The sequence below is a fragment of the Vombatus ursinus genome, unplaced genomic scaffold (assembly GCF_900497805.2).
Source record: "Vombatus ursinus unplaced genomic scaffold, bare-nosed wombat genome assembly UNPS02014909.1, whole genome shotgun sequence".
Taxonomy (NCBI): domain Eukaryota; kingdom Metazoa; phylum Chordata; class Mammalia; order Diprotodontia; family Vombatidae; genus Vombatus; species Vombatus ursinus.
The window spans coordinates 6373030-6391112 of NW_020954687.1; the positions used below are offsets into that span (position 1 = coordinate 6373030).

General features: G+C 34.1%; 1 protein-coding gene across 4 annotated transcripts in view; it reads left to right on the forward strand.

Annotated features, from left to right (window-relative positions):
- The window catches only part of DENND1B (DENN domain containing 1B), a 390124-nt gene that overhangs the window by 200134 nt on the left and 171907 nt on the right, over positions 1-18083 (forward strand). For 3 of the 4 annotated variants that reach the window (XM_027843462.1, XM_027843459.1, XM_027843461.1), the window contains exon 8: positions 16263-16316. In XM_027843462.1, coding sequence (XP_027699263.1) covers positions 16263-16316 — 54 coding nt within the window. The remainder of the gene's footprint in view (positions 1-16262; positions 16317-18083) is intronic. The other variant, XM_027843460.1, reaches the window with a different exon arrangement.

Sequence of the window (18083 nt, forward strand, 5' to 3'; positions counted from 1 at the left end):
GATAGATAGATAGATAGATAGATAGATAGATAGATAGATAGATAGATAGATAGATAGATAGATAGATAAAGGGCACAGGGTGAGTTGAAGATGAAGGGGTGATATCTGGAAAATAAAATTAAGGGGTGAGAGAGGATTATACTGGGAGAAGGAGAAAGGGAGAGGTAGAATAGGGTAAATTATCTCACATGAAACAGACAAGAAAAGGCTTTTACATTGGAGGAGAAATGGGGGAAGGTGAGAGGGAATGAGGGAATCCTATTCTCATAGGATTTCACTTAAGGAGGGAATAACATACACACTTGGGTATGGGAATCTATCTTACCCTACAAGAAAATAAGGGGGGAAGGAGGCAAGAGAGCTGGGGGATGATAGAGGGGATAGCAGATTTGAGGAGGGGATAATCAGAAGCAAACATTTCTGAGGAGGGACAGGGTCAAAAGAGAGAATAGAATAAATGGAAGGTGGGATAGGATGAAGGGAAATATACTTAGTTTTTTCACAACGTAACTACTATGGAAGTGTTTTTTCATAACTATACCTGTATAACCTGTATTGAGTTGCTTGCCTTTTCAATGGGGGTGGGTAGAGAGGGAGGAAGGGAGAAAATTTGTAACCCAAAGTTTTAAAAACACATGTTAAAAAAATTGTTTTCACATGCAAGTGGGAAATTTTTTAAAAAATTATGGAATTAAATAATACCCCAAATCATCCAACTACACTTGGTTCATTGTATGAGAATGTTAGTATGCAAAGAGTTCTACCAAACTACTTCTATGACACAAATATGGTTTTGATACCTAATCCAGGGAGAGCAGTAATAGAAAAAGAAAACTGTAGACCAATTTCCCTAATGAATGTTGGTGCAAAAATTTAAATAAAGTATTAGCAAAGGGATTTCAGAAATATATCATGAGGATCATATACTGTAACAAGGCTGAATTTATATCAGGAATGCAGGGCTGACTCAATATTAGGAAAACTGTAAGCATAATTGACCATATAAACAACAACAACAATAGAACATGATTATATCAATAGATGCAGAAAAAGCTTTTGATAAAATATGACATTCATATTAAAAACATTTGAAAGCATAGGAATAAATGGAACTTTTCTTAAAATGAAAAGTAGTATCTATCTAAAACCAAGAGCAAGCATTATTTGTAATGGGGAGAGACTAAAAGCCTTTACAGTAAGAATAGCAGTGAAGGAAGGATGTCCATTATCACTATTATTATTCAGTATATTGTACTAGAAATGCTATTCATAGCAATAAGAAAAGAAAAAGGAGTTAAAGGGATAAGCATAGGCAATGAGGAAACAAAGGTATCACTTTTTGCTGATGATAGGATAGTGTAAGTAGAGAACTCTAGAGAATCAACTAAAAAATTGGTAGAAACAATAAACCTTTAGCAGAGTTATTGGATACAAAACAAATCCAAACAAGTCATGAACATTTCTACATTTTACCAACAAAACCCAGCAAAAAGAAATATAAAAAAAATTGTTTGAAGTAACTGTAGGCATTGTAAGATACTTGGAAGTCTACTTGCCAAGAGTACATATAGGAATATATAAACACAATTATAAAATACACTTCATATAAATAAAGATTTAAACAATTTGAGAAATATGAATTGTTCATAGATAGCCTGATCCATAACAATACCACCTAAATTAATTTACTGATTCAGTTCCATAAAATCACACTACCAAAAGATTACTTTATAGAGCTAGGAAAAAGTAACAATTTATTTGGAAGAGCAAAAGGTCAAGAATATCAAGGGAATCAATGAAAAAAAAATTGTGAAGGAAGGTAACCTAGCAATACCAGATCTCAAACTATACTACACAGTGGTATTCATCAAGACAGTTTGGTACTGGATAAGAAATAGAGTTGTTGATCAGTGGAATAGATTAGGTACACAACGTACAGAAGCAAATGAGAACGGTAACCTAGTGTTTGATAAACCCAAAGAGCCCACCTATTGGGACAAGAACTGACTATTTGTCAAAATTTCTAGGAAAACTGGAAAAAATTCTGGCAGAAACTAGGCATCGACCAACATTTCACACTGTATATACCGAGATAAACTCAAAATAGGTACACAATTTAAATATAAAGTGGAGCACAGAAAAAAAAAATTACCTGTCACGTCTATGGATAGGGGAAGAGTTCATGACCAAAGAAAAGATAGAGAGGATCATGGGAGGTAAAATGGATAGCTTTAGTTACATTAAATTAAAAATATTTTGTACAAACAAAACAAATGCAGCCAAAATTAGAAAAAAATCAGGAAACAGGAAAATATAGTAAATTTCTTTGATAGTGGTCTCATGTCTCAAATATATAGGAATTGAGCTAGATTTCTAAAAATAAGAACCATTCCCCAATTGGTAAATGGCCAAAGAATATGAGCACATAGTTTTCAGAAGAAGAAATGAAAACTATTAATCATCATATGAAAAAATGCTCTAAATAACTAATAATTAAAGCAATGCAAATTAAAATAAGCCTGAGGTATACCTTACACCCATCAGATTGACTAAAATGACTGAAAAGGAAAATGACAAATACTAGAGGGGGTATGGGAAAATAGATAATCTAATTCACTGTTGGTGGGTCTGTGAACTAGTCTAACTATTCTGAAGAATAAATTCTAATGATGCCCAATGGCTATAAAACTCTGCATAGCCTTTGACCCAGCATTATTGCTACTAGTTCTATACAGCAAGGAGATCAAAGATAAAGGAAAAGGACCCATATGAATAAATACTTATAACAGCTTCTTTTTGTGGTGGTAAAGAATTTGAAATTGAGGAGATGCCTATCATTTGGGTAATTGCTAAACAAGTTAAGGTATATAAAGGTGATTGAATGCTATTGTGCTGAGAGAAATGATAAAGGGGATGGTTTCAGAAAACCCTGGGAAAATATATATAAACTAATACAAAGTGAAATGAGCAGAACTAGGAAAACAAGTAAATAGTAATGACAAGATTGTAATGATAATCAGCTGTGATTTAGCAACTCTGATCAATACTGTGATCCATGACAATTTCAAAGGACCCATTCAAAAACGTAACTGAAACCAAGTCCCTGTTGATTTGAGTTGTGTTTTACACAGTAATATAGAAAATCTGTATTTAGCTAAGTATGTATTGGCCCACACAGCTTAGAAACAAGTTTTCATCACAGAATATATAGCTAAATTTCCTCCTATCAGAAATATAAGGCTTCATATTCAGTAACATATTTCCTTTATGCCTCTGATCCCTATAATATTTGTAGATATTGTATCCAATTCATTCTTTATCCAGATTCCTCAACTAATGGCTCAGCATTTCTTCCTTTGTTGTTGTTTATTCTAATTACAATATCATTGGCATAGTTAAAAATTTCTTGAAGTATATATTTTTGATATTCTGAAAACAGTCATATATTTGCCTGTTTTCTTAATTGGTCACTTAATTGTTCACTGCTACTTTGGCAATCGTTTGATTTCCTGGAGGAAAACCTTTCTTTTACTGTTGTTTAGTGACTCTGAGGTAAGGCTGTTTCATGCGTTCATATTGTTTGTATTTGTAGTACTTGAGATAAGATGCTTATAAAAAATAATAAGGGTAGATAGTTTTAAAGATAAACTTGTGTCAACAATGTTAATTACTTAATTTTTTTTATTGCTCTCTTTTGTTTTTATATTATATATATTTCTCAATCTATTTCTTCCCTATCCCCCTCCCAGAGAACCTTACAAATAAGGAATAAAAAAAAATGGGAGGGGAAAGAGGGATGTGAGAGAGAGGAGTAAGCAAGACTAATCTTGAAACATGAGAGAAGCCCATCATTGGACCTCTGTCAGCAGTTACCTGGCTTCCCTATCTAAATTTATTCAACCTTTGCCTTCTGCCAGTTGTGAGTTTTGCTTTATCCTCTTGGCTATCATATCTTTCCTAGTGTTTAACATGGTGCCTGGCATGTAGAAACCACTTAATAAATGCTTATTGACTTGATTTAAATGGCTTGCCCAAGGTTATATAACTAGTAAGTACAACTATAACTAGCTTTTGGAAAAGCTAGTACTGGAAACTAATTCTTCCCATATTTCTCTCAGACTCTAAATCCAGTTTTCTTGACACCAACCTTCTTTCAGTTGATATTCTCACCAAAATATAATTTTTTAAATTGCATTCTTTTCTATGCAAAATGTTCCCTGTGATTTGGGATTGACATAAGACATTTCTGTTCTACTACTACCCTATTTAAGGCCCTTAATTCCTTATCCTTTTTCCATAAAGCTCAGGCCTGACCATGTAACTTCTCCTTCCTCACCTTCCACTTCCAGTGAACTCTTTTGGCATTTGAAGTTTTTTATAACCTACCCCTCATTTTCCACTTACTTAGTATAGTCGTATCAATCTATTTGCCATTTTGCATACATGATATTCCATTTCTTGTCTATATGCTTTAGCACTGATTGTCCCCTTTGCCTGCTTGGAATGTACTCCTTCCTCATTTCTCCCTTGTGTGTTTATATGTGTATATGTGTACACACACACAAACACATACACACACACACCTGAAGTTGTTTCTGATTTAGACTTAATAATTAATATAATAAAAGCTTGGTCCATAAACTGTTGCATCAATACCCAATTATTCTCATATCATTTTGAAATATTTAAGGATCTTATTTTATAAACAAATATATAGCCAAACAGGCATATGGCAAGTCCAAATATTCTTTACTTAGTTGTTCAGGACATGGTATTGACTGCAGTTTCAGACTGAAAATAGTAAGAGGTACTAAGGTATTGCAGCAACAAAGTTCATTATAAAAAAATCACAACTTAACTTTCCCTGGTTAGAGAGATTTGCCACAAAAGGAAGAAGCAGGGACATAAATATAATAGCATTAGTACTGGTCCTCTGGGCCTAAGCCCAAGGGCTCAGAATGACTCAATACATGTACAAGAATAGTATAAGCAGCTAAATATGTGGCAAGATGTACAGCTAGGCTCAGAATTAACCAGTTGGTAAGATTTCTTGTATGGGAAAATGAATTAGGAGGGTCCAACCTTAGCCTTCCCAAGGTTACCCTCCTAGCTTTATTCCCAGGGATAGATATCCACTGGCCTTCGATCTCAGATGTTACTCTCTTGAGCTATTGGTATTTTTCTTGAAGTGGTGAAACATTGGCCCATAGACACAACAAACCTGAAAACTAAGCTCAAAAGGAGTATTTGTGGTCCCAAAAAGTTTCACCTCAAACATCAAAATCTCACTAATCACAGTGATCATGATACTCTCAAGTTGTTGCAATAAATTAGCTAGCAAATAAAAATTTATTGAGCATTCTAAAAATCACATAAAAGATGAGGAGAGCAATAATCAGTCAAACAGAACAAGTCAAAACAAGTCAAATAGAAACAAAGAAATGAAAACGTAAAATACCTCATTGGTAAAACAACTGACCTGGAAAATCGATGCAGGAGAGATAATTTTAAAATTATTGGTCTACCTGAAAATCACAATGAAAAAAAGAGCCTGGACAGTATCTTTCAGGAAATCATGAAAGAAAACTGCACTGAAGTCCTAGAACTAGAGGGTAAAAAAGCCATAGAAAGAATCCGCCAATCACCTCCTGAAAGAGATCCCAAATTGAAAATGCCAAGGGATATAGTAGCCAAATTTCAAAATTACCAGATCAAAGAAAAAATACTGCAAGCAGCCAGAAAGATACAATTTAAATATCATGGACTCACAGTCAGAATTACACAGGACCTTTCAGCTTCTACATTGAAAGACCATAGGGCATGGAATATGCTGTTCTGTAAGGCAAAGGAGCTTGGATTACAACCAAGGATCAACTACCTAGCGAAAATGAGCATGATCTTTCAGGGGAGGAGATGGATATTCAATGATATAGGGGACTTCCAAACCTTCCTGATAAAAAGACCAGAGCTCAACAGAAAAATTGATCTTCAAATACAAGACTCAAGAGAGACATAAAACGGTAAACAGGACAGAAAGATACAATATGTTGTTAATAAGGGCAAACTTTACATCCCTACAAAGGAAGATGACACTTGTAACCTTTGAGAACTGTATTATTATACCATGTTAAAGGAGTATACATAAAGGGGGTGGATATAAGTTGACTTTGATGTAATGATAAAAAAAATCTAATCAAGTGGGTTAAATGGATCCAAGTAAGTGGATTAATCTGATCTAAGAAAATGTATTGAGAGAAAAGGAAAGGAGGAGACAGACAAGGGTAAATTACATTGCAGGAAAAGACATAAAAACCTATTAACAGCAGAGGGAAAGAAGGGAGGGAGATGAGCATTGCTTGAACCTTACTGTCATCAGATTTGGCTCAAGAAGGGAATAACATAATCAGTTAGGTATAGAAATCTAACTTAGATTAGATCTAAATCTAAATCTAACTGCCCTATAGCAGTAGGAGAGAAAAGAGGAAAGAAAAGGAATGGGGGATAGAAGGGAGGGAAGAAGCAGTAAGGGTAAAGCAGGAAGAAAAGGGAAGAGCTAATGGAAGGGAGGAGGGACTGAAGGAGGCAGTGGTCAAAAGCAAAACACTGGTGAGGAGGGAAAAGGAAAAAGGAGAAAGAAAAGCATAAATGGGGAAAAAGGATGGAGAGAAAAACAAAGATAGTAATCATAACTGTGAATGTGAATGGGATGAACTCTCCCATAAAACGGAAGCAGATAACAGAATGGATTAAAAACCATTATCCTACAATATGTTGTTTACAGGAAACACATTTGAAAAAGAGTGACACACAGGGTAAAGGTAAAAGGCTGGAGCAGATCTGCTCCAGCTGAAGTAAAAAAAGCAGGGGTAGCAATCCTGATCTCAGACAAAGCAAAAACAAAAATAGATGTTATCAAAAAAGATAAGGAAGGAAACTACATCCTGCTAAAAGGCACCATAGACAGTGAAGTAATATCATTACTGAACATGTATGCATCAAATGGTATAGCATCCAGATTCTTAGAGGAGAAGTTCAGGGAGTTACAGGAAGAAATAGACAGCAAAGCTATACTAGTGGGTGACCTCAACCTCCCCCCTTCTGAACTAGATAAATCTAACCACAAAATAAACAAGAAAGAAGTTGAGGTGAATAGAATATTAGAAAAGTTAGGTATGATAGACCTCTGAAGAAAATTGAATGGGGATAGAAAAGAATATACTTTTTTCTCGGCGGTACATGGCACATACACAAAAATTGACCATGTACTAGGGCATAAAAACCTCACAATCCAATGCAGAAAGGCAGAAATATTAAATGTATCCTTTTCAGATCTTGAGGCAATAAAAATTATATGTGATAAAGGACCATGGAAAGATAGACTAAAAAATAATTGGAAACCAAATAATCTAATCCTAAAAAACGATTGGGTCAAACAACAAATCATAGAAATGATCAATAACTTCATTCAAGAGAATGACAATAATGAGACAACATACCAAAACTTATGGGATGCAGCAAAAGCAGTTCTTAGGGGAAGTTTTATATCTCTAAATGCTTACATAAATAAAATAGAACAAGAGGAGATCAATGAATTGGACAAAAGAGAGCAAATTAAAAATCCTCAATTAAACACCAAATTAGAAATATTGAAAACCAAAGAAAAAATTAATAAAATTGAAATTAAGAAAACTATTGAACTAATAAATAAAACTAAGAGCTGGTTTTATTAAAAAAAAAACCCAATAAAATAGATAAACCTTTGGTTAATTTAATTTAAAAAAAGAAAGAAGAAAACCAAATTGATCTATACTTTAGCCATCCTACTCCAGAAGTATAGTAGCTTTTCTTGTACTTATGTCACGCCTTTGGCTTATTCTACTTGTCAGCTAAGACTATCAGGCTTTTGTTTCCTTTCACATGAATTGTTGTTAATCAAGCCAGACTTAGATCTTTCTATATCCCTCCAGAGTGTAAAATTATGACAAATGCTGGATTTATCTATGTAAAATTTCATTTTGCCAAGTTTGGCCCATTATTCTAGCTTATTTAGCTTTTTTTTTAAAATCTAGATTCAACTATCCATTTTATTAACTATATCTTTCAGCTTTGAGTCAAGTCAATAAGTATTAAGCACTTACTGTATGTCAGGAATAGTACTAAGTATTGGGAATACAAATACAAACTGAAAGAGTGAAGTTCCTCAAGAAACTTATATTCTAATAGGAGAACACAACACATAAGGAAGGTGAAAAGCTGTTGGGGATGGTAAGGAGTGTACTTCGAGGTGAAGAGGATGCTATGGTGTGGTAGAATAAGTTCATAGAGTCAGAAATAGAGCCTGATGAGGAATTTGTTATCCACAAATTGAACAAGAAGGCCTTCTATGTCTTCCTGCATTGTCTGTTGAACCCCATGACATTCTAATCATGATCTCCATCTGTATTGGACATGGTTATAGTCAAGTTAGTGAAATAAGGAAGTGAAACAAGCACTTATTAACCACCTATGTGCTAGGCACTGTGTTAAGGGTTTTGCAAATATCTCACTTGATTCACAAATATGGAAGATAGGGCTATTATTATCCTGATTTTATGGTTAAGGTAATTGAGGCAGACACAGGTTAAGTGCCTTGCCCAGAATCACAGAATTAAGTGCCTGAGGCTGAATTTGACCTCAGGTAGCCTTACTACAGTAGGACCAGCACTCTATCCACTGTGCCACAAGCTGGTTCAAAGTAAAATATGTATCTAATTACATTATGTTTAAGGTTTCTCTCTTTTCTGCAAAGATACTTTGAGATACTTTGTCAGATTTATTAATGAAATCAAGATATAGCATGTTAATGGTATTATACATTACCTATCAATCTAGTAAAAAAAAAAGTCTTTCCATATACTGTCTTGTATTATTAGTTATATTTTCACGTGTATTTTTTCTAACTAAATTGTCGACTCAAGGAGTTTAATTTGGTGGCTTGGATTTATGCATTGCACATCATTTTTTCCCTTTGATTTGCCCTTCTTTTAAACTTCTCTATTTCTTTTGAGGGCACTATTCTCCTGATCATCCAGGTTTATAACTTTGAAATCATCCTTGACTCTTCTGTTTCCTTTGCCGCCCCCACCCTACACTTGATTAGTTGTCAAGTCATATTAACTCTATTTCCACTACATCTCTGCAGTTGAGGTCCTCATCATTTATCTGGACTGCTTAAATATTCTCTTAATTTTTACCCTGCTTCCAGTCTATCTCTCCTGCACTCTGTCTCCACATAGTTGCCGTGACTTTTCTAAGACATAGATCTGATCATATGACTCCTCTGCTCAAGAAATTACTATCATTCCATTTTCTCTATGACACAGTAAGAAGCAAAATGCTCCTGCAGTGCCCCATTTAAAGTCTTTCACAATCTTGCTTCAACCATACTTTGCAGAATTCTTTTTCATTAATTTCATATATACATACACTGTGTTCCAACCAGGCTGGAAGACTAGACATTCCTTGAATTTGATGTCCCATCTGCCACCAGCATGCAATCATTTTGTTCATTAAGTCAACAAATATTTTTAAATTACCTACCGGTGGCAGGCAGTGTACTTTGCACTGTGACAAAAACAGTGACAAAAACAAAACAGCCCTTCCCCTCAAAGAGCTTATTTAAAAGTTGAGGGTGGGTGAAGGGAGCAGGTAGGGGTTCTAAGACAAGTAAATAGAAACATTATACAAAATAATTTTTGAGAGAGAGGGTGCTATGAACTAGAAGGATCAGATTAGGTTTCCTTAGAACATGTACTTGATCTGAGCCTTGAAAGAAGCTAGGGATTCTGTAAAGGAATGATGAGAAGAAAATGTGTTCTAGGAATGGTAGTGGGTAATAGAATGACATGTAGATGTAGAAGGGGAACAGCAAGTAGGTCATTTGAATTGGATTATAGAATTTGTAGCAAGAAGCAGTTACGGAAAGCCCAGCAGGTAGCCTGGAGCCAGATTGTGAAAGGCTTTACATGCCAAATAATGGAGTTTATATTTTAATCTAGAATTAATAGGAAACTATCAGAGCTCCTCAAACAGTAAAATAACATGATTAGACCTATATTTTAGGATTATCAATTTGGCAGCTATATGGAAGATAGATTAGAGAAAGAAGAGACTTGAGGCAGGGAGACCAATTAGGAAGCTCTCGTAGTAGCGCAGGTAAGAGACAGTGAGAGATTGAACTTGGGTGTTGTTGGTGTGAATTGAGAGAAGGGAATGGATACCAGATCAGATATAGTGCTAGAGTCAATAAAACTTGGCATTTGATAGAATTTGGGGGTGAGAGAATGTGAATAGTTAAAAATGACTCATTGGTTGCAATTCTGGGTGACTAGACAGAGGTGGTGTCCTTGACAGAAATGAGGAAGTTAAGAAAAGTTCTTTTTTGGGGGGAGGGAGGAAGATAAATTCTGTTTCAAAGACTTTATGGTACCTATAAAATATCTATTTACAAATGTCCAAAAGGCAGTTGGTGTTGCTCAGAAGAGAGACAAGTACTTAAGTATATCATATCAAGATAATTGAACCCCTGGAAGATGATGAGAGCACTGAGTGAGTTATCCCTATACCTGGATTTCCAGGGCCACACGGAGTTTCGAAACTGTCAATGTGGCAAGATCAAATATAGTTTCACGTGCATGTATGGGTGAAAATTAAAGTCATCCCCAAATAAAATGTTACACAGATTCAGCACAGAATATTTCATAACATTTGGTCCTTGCTTGGTATTCAGTAGCATCTGCCTTGGTGTAAAAAATGTTCTTTCCCAACTCCAAGTCAATAAAGAAAAGAAAAAGGCAAAGAAAATTGATTTCTGTCTTGGAAGAAACTTTATTATACAGAAGATCCAACACACCATGTGGAACTCTCCCTGAAGAGACTTGGGACCTGGGGTCAATTGGAAGTCATCCCTTTATACTTGGGTTAAAAAAAAAAAACACAAAACAATCTGACTTGGAGCTTGAAAACTAGTTCTGCCTCTTGGGAGACTGGGATATTGGACCCTCTTTTTCCATTAGTGTCCTCTTCCCCTTGCTTCCCCATACTCACAGATTGATCTTAATCAATTTAATAAGTCCAAAGGAAACAAAACTCAAACTTTTCATTTTAGAAGGAAAGCTGAGTACCCTACAGCAAACTCAAATTATGTATGACTCTCTTCCTACAGGGATTGGAGATCAAAGTTTATATGGGCTACATGTAGGAACTCATGTGGGATAAATATGAGGCCATTTGAATTTTCAGGAACCCATTGGAGAGACTTTCCACCCAAGGCTTTAAATCTTGTATAATATAAATCCACTAGAAAAAAGTTGCATTTTTTTCCTCTTGTTTTAAATTGCAATTGTGAATAATTAGTTTTTTAGGTGTGTTTCTATAAAAGTCAGACCAGTTCCTTTTAAGACAATTTTTATAGACTTTAACATTTGTACATTCATCGAGTGGTTGCTGATACCTTGCTGTATTATGAAACCTATATAGATATTGATTTTAAGGCTAATATGAGAAGTATGAAGTTTGTATTCCTAAGATACATACTGGTGTCTAGCAGTTTACTTAAAGCATTCCAGGATAGCTTAGATATTTTCATTTTCTCCCCCTTTTTTTTTTAGTTTTAAGCAGTTTTAATGCTTGCCTTGTTACATGAACCCAGTTGGCTTTTCTGAGTTCCTTTTGTACAATAGGTCCATAGGATAAAAAGCTTGGTTGCCTAGAAAACTCCTCTCCCAATCCTAAAGTGCTTGACTCTTTTCCTTGGGAGCCTCACAGTTGTTTAGGTATATTTGATCTTATTTTCTTTAGTCTCTAACTGGGACTACTTGTTCTATTATTGAGTGAATTTGAAATTCCAGGAGTATTGCCTTCAGTGGAAGGGATCCTTTGGGAGAAATTTCATATGCCCTTTGGTCTAAGGACACAGAGGAAATTTACCTGGATCTCAAAGTGATTGGGGACCGCTAGACAAATTTTGGTGTGCCTTCTATAGAATGGGATATCTAGAGAATTTTGTCTAGATTCCAGTTAGGATAACCTTATGTAATATGGAAATTATGGAAATTTTTTTTTTTTACCTAGGACAATTTGGTTTCTCACGTAAGAGTGAAGAGGTGACTTCATCCCTGTGGGGAGAGGCCCAGATGATCAGGAAATTCTGTTGAAAAATAGACTTTCTGTCTGAGAAAGTAGGCTTGATTTTGTCTTCCTTTTCTTTCTTTTCTTTTATTGTTTTATGTTGGGAAAGACCTTTTGGCAAACAGAGTAAACCACTAGAACTTTGTAAAAAATATGTTTGTTAATTTGTATTACATGTATCTGGAAGTACATAAGGATATTTATTATAAAGTTTGATTATGAATTATGTCAAATATACTTGTCTAGAGGATCTTTAGTATGAGGCAGTGGGGAAGGTATATTAAAAAAGAACATCAAACCCTCCCAAAGTCACAGAGTCACTCTTTTAGATGGTTTTTGGGGGAGATTTTTTTTTTAATTTACCTTTGCCAAACAAATTCTAGGAGGTTTGCACTGGTCAGAAAATATTAAAACTTGGAGGTGAGTATAAAGGCTGTATGGAAACCACCATATACCCCATGATACCTTAACTGGATGAGAGAACTCATCTCAGTAAATCAATCAGTCAATCAAAAGTTCTTAAACTAAATATAAAAAGACCTTCAATAAGAATTGTGTTATGATAGTCCAGGGAAACTTGACAAAGTACCAAGGATCATCTATAAAGTAAAATGTCAAAAAATTGAGAAAGGTAGCAATTTTAAAGAAAATTGAACATTTGGCTTTTTAGTACATTCCTAATCAGGAACTTCCATGGGGTGGAAGGAAGGTCCTTGGCCAGGTGTCTCCTTGGTCCACCAACCTGTTTGACCAGAAGAAGACTTTTCAGCTTCAAATGAAGGACGTTAGGCTTGCAATCTGCCCATCGGTGTTCTAGATGGCATTCCCAGATCAGCTGGTGCTCAAGGAGTACATATTCAAGGAACCCAGCAAATTTTTAGACAACACTGTGCCTAAAGGGAGCTTTTGAAGAACTCTATTAGTAGGAAAAAAAAGGCTTCAAGTAATCAGGAGTTGTGAGTTATTCTTTTGGCGTTGTGGTCTCTAAGCTTGAGGCCCTTTTTCTCTGGATTTTGCAATTGAGGGAAAGGTTGTCACGCAGAGAATTTTTTGCAGGATGTTTTGTACCAACTGGGCTTAATGTACTACCTAAGAAAATATCTCTAAAGACTTCTTAAGGCTAACTAATTACGTCAATTTTCAACAGATAATTTTGGGAGATAAGCGCACCAATGGTGTCTCAAGTCTGTGGCATTATAGAATCACTATTGACCCTCCAGGGCTACTTTTAAAAATCTAAGGGAGGTGATATAGCCAGCTTGGGGAACTACTCATTAATGGAACTGGGTTTGGAGAGGATCCTCAGTTTATGTAGGCTACATCACATTAAGGAAATATCATCTCCAGCTTCTCACCTTTCCAGTTCATTTTCCATGTAGCTTCCAAATTGTTGTTCCTAAATACAGTTCTGACTTAAGTCAGTCCCTTGTTCAAGAACCTTGATTGGTTCTTGAGGATAAGATAAAAAACAAACTCTTTCCTTTGATATTTAAAGCCCATTATAATCTGGCTTCATCCTACTTTTATAGAAATGTTGCATATTTCTCTCCATGCATTGTGTTACATCCAAACAAACCCATTTGCTGTTCTTTGAACATGCCATTATATCTCCTGTCTTTCCTCTTGTCCAGGCTGTCACCCATGCCTAGCATGGAGTCTGCCTTCTGTCTCATTCAATCCCAAGCCTATTTTAGTGCCAGTTCAAATGCTGCATCCTACAGGAGGCCCATCATGACACACCACACCATCCCCCTATACTCCCTTGCCATCCACTCTCCATGGTGTGGAAACCTTTGTCCTTGAGTACCAGGAACTATTTGTTTTATTTTTCTTTTTTTTTACCTTTGTATTCCCAGCATCTGTAGCACAATGCCTTGCACAGAGTAGATGTAGGTGTCTTCTTGAATGCATAATAGAGAAGAAATTATTCAATTAATTCTGAAAAGTTAGCTTCCAAATCTCTTTTAACTAATTCCACTTCATAGACTCATACAGTACTCAGTATAGAATAGCAAAGGTCTATTCTAAACTATTTTTTTCTTGCTGTGAAAATGCTTTTCTATAGCAATTAACCAAATTTGTATATATAGGTATTTTAAATTGCCACTCACCTCTTATATGTTTTTGTTAAATAAGTGTAATTATATTGCCATTGATGTCCCTTCCAAATAAAATTCTTTGATAGATATATTGCAGTAGATGTGTCTCAGTGATACAAATGTGATTTTAACTTAGTTTACCAAAGTGAAATAATTTTTTTCTCATGCATTGCATAATTTTATTTATTACCAGTGAACAAGTTCTGAAAATTTAGCCTTCCCCAGTAATGGTGAATTAAAAGGATATTAAAAGGAAATTACAGTTTAGGTTGAAAATAAAATTACATGTTGTATATAAAAGATATGTTGTATATAAAATATATATATATAATATACTTTGTATATAAAAGGTGTCAGTATTTGTTGATTTAAAAATCTATTGATTTAAAGAAAATTACGAAGTATTTTTACCTGTCCTTTGAGAAATGGAAATTCTTACTCCTTCCTCTAAAAAAACTAATGATAATTAATGATATTTTCTGCTTATATAATGTCTTTAAAAAGTAAATTTTAGCAAATATAATTCTACATTTTTAAAATAAAATCAAACTAACTAGAAGGCCATATTGATATTCACTTCTACCTTTTAAGAGGAACAAACATAACTTGTGTACTAATGACTCCTATTATATTTCATGTTATATTTCTGTCTTAAGATCTGCTGTAACTCTGAGAGAGATCTTTTGATAATTTATACTTTGGATTACTCCCTCTCATCAGAAAATAATAGCTTTTGACTGTTATTTAGTGTCTGATTGACATGTAGTACTGTGCTCATTATTAAGTATTTTTTTTGCCAATAGTGAAAAATTTGTTTTAAAGTATTGTGTCCTTATATGAGAATGAAATAAGACAGTTTTGTTTGTGAAATTGAACAGAAAATAAAACTTTTCTACTAATTATGATATAATTTGTTTTCAGGTTATAATTTTTTGATGGTGGTGGTATTGCTTGTATATCGATATTTGTCATGACTATTTTCTATAAATATTTCTATTTATACTGTATATTTGCCTTCCAACAATTGACAAAAACAGAACCTTTAATAGAGTAGATGCTTAATATTTGTTGATGAGTGAATTTTTTTGGTAAAAATTTACTTTTAATATCTTATACTCACATTTGAAGTTTAATTACAAGTCCCAAGAAGTTTTAAAACAACAAAAAAATGATAGTTTTACATTTAAAGTTATTTCAGAAATTGATATGATGTGGTAAATGTTTTAAAGTTGAGAAATTTTTGTCCTACATATATAAAATACATACATACATACATATATATATGAAGAAAACATTACAGTGATAAACTATCCTTCTTTTCTCCAAGCTGTTAGAATTAAAGGCTTGCAGAAAACAAAGTGAGCAATGAAAACTTTCTAATACAGAAATTAAACTGTTTAATTCAATTAGTTAAAACTGTTTTATTGCTACTTAAACAGTGGTTTGTAATATGTCTATATACATGTGCATATATATGTATATGCATAAATATATATGCATCTGTGTGTATTACACACACTTACAGTCATCCATCGTTTCATATGAATTGCTTTGGGACAAAAGTTTTAAAAGATCTTGGTATCTTAATGAGTCACAATTCTTATTTTGTGAGCCTTTCCAAAGTTAATGTGTTTTATCAACATATGAGAATCTTGTACTTTTTCCCTTAATAAACTTTTCTCCTGTCAGAATTATTTCCTTCTTTCAATTTATTTTGGTTGATTTTAATTGCTTTTAAAGTGTGAACTGATTTATCACCAACACCTAATCCCTTATACTGGAGACTTACTGTTACTTCTCACTCTCAACTTTGCTATGCCATTTAAGAATTACTTAATTTCAATGAAATTTTTGTGGTGTTTAATAGCATTTTGTTAATTTGGTGGGTAATTTCTTTGATTTTACTCCTGCCCCAATTGTATGTAATACTATACTATATTTATTAAATGCATTTACTGTGTTTTGTTCTTACTTACATTTTTTTTTATTGATTAGCAGTCTTACTTCATTGCCCCTGATTTAACTGGACTACCAACAATACCTGAAAGTGTAAGTATTTTCAAAACAATTATCTCTTTTGAAATTTTGTGAACAGAGCTTAGAGAAGGCATTTTTGTGCCCTAGGCAAGGCTTGAAAATTATGTTCCCTCTATGTCTAGTGAAACCTTTGAGCTTTCACTGTAACACATTCAGCTTGATTTATCACAAAGTAAATACTTACATATGTTGCAGAGTAGAATTTCCTGACATTAGAAAATATGTGCCTTTATTAAAATGAATAATAATAAGTCCCTTCATCACGTGTGCCCCACTATACATTGCATGGTACTGAGTAATTTTACTTGCCTAGCCTTAGTCCTGGCTATGCTTGGAAATGGAATTTGATATACAGGGATTGAAAAAACATTGTAAGATATTTCAAGGAGACATTATGCTCAGGGAAGAGATACTTCCTTCAGAAGCTAAGAAGCTTGGTTCTATTCCTGAGGCTCTCGCCCTCCTTTTCAATTTTCTTTTCCTTTTCACATTAACTAGGTATGTCTCAATCTGGGTAAGGGTATAAAAAGGATTTACTTTCCACTTATTTAGGACAGGTGAGCAGTAATGCTTGTTCTTTCTTTATTTCCTAATGTCTCTTTTATCAATTAGATTAGATTCATTCTACTCCATATATAGCTTTTGTTTCTAATGTATAGGAATGAATAGAGAAATTAAAAGAATAAGATAGAAAAATGCATTTGCAATTTCTGACATGACCACCCTATTTTTGAATATCTATATTAGACTATATTGAAATCATTCATGTTCTGTGATATGATTTCCCCTTTTTAATTTTAAATAAGAAGCTTTTTTTAGGTCTTGAATTTTGTAAGGCAATGCAAAATATTATGATTTAAATGAAACAAAACATAAAATGTTGACATTTAAAATGTTTAACTCAGGAAATTTTACAGTACTACAATATTTTTTAAAAATTAGGTCTTGTAGCATTTGTAGCTTTCTGTATATGGAATAATACTTCGCATTGCTACTAATTGTTCATTTCTTTTCCTTGCTCATGTCTCTTCAAGTGTAAAATGTTGTGCTTATCCCATGATGTTTCAGGTTATAGAGTAAACTTAATAAAGGGTTTATTGTATGGGGAAGGGCGGTCTATTTTTGGGTAATTGCAAGGAAAAAAGAAACTTTTTCTCTTTCTGTTTTTTGCATAATTTTTCCATTTGTCTGAAAATGAAAAACAGTTACAACAAAAATAGTTAAATGGAAACATAACTGAAGGAAAACAAGGCAATAATAATACTATCTGATTTATTTAGGTTTTCCTTTGTTCTTCTGTTCTTTAAAAAATTTTATCCAATCTTACAGATTTCTTTCCCCACTGTCCAATTACATTTGTCAAGGGTAGACGACTTTATTGAATGAAAGAAAAATTATAAATAATATTCTATAGTTGCCAGTTTATTAATACCAAGACAAAAAATAGCATAACCATAATGTGTTAGTTTTGGGATCTGCCAAACCCAAATAACCCATCTGTAAAAACTGTGTAGCAAGCTGCTTAGAGATCCCTGTATTCTTATTGTGGATCTGAGACAGCCCATCAAAGCCCTTAAATCCCTTAATAGTTTCTGAACCCTTGTGTACTGTGTATCATGGGCCAGTTACCGCCTGTTAACGTTTTCCCTTGAGACTGCCTGACAATACTTCAACTTATACACCCTGGCCCCTTCACTGCAGTGTGTTTCTCTCTGTTACAAATGGCAGATGCTAGTCACTACCCTCCCCCAACCCCAGCCTTCCCCTTTGCTGACAAAT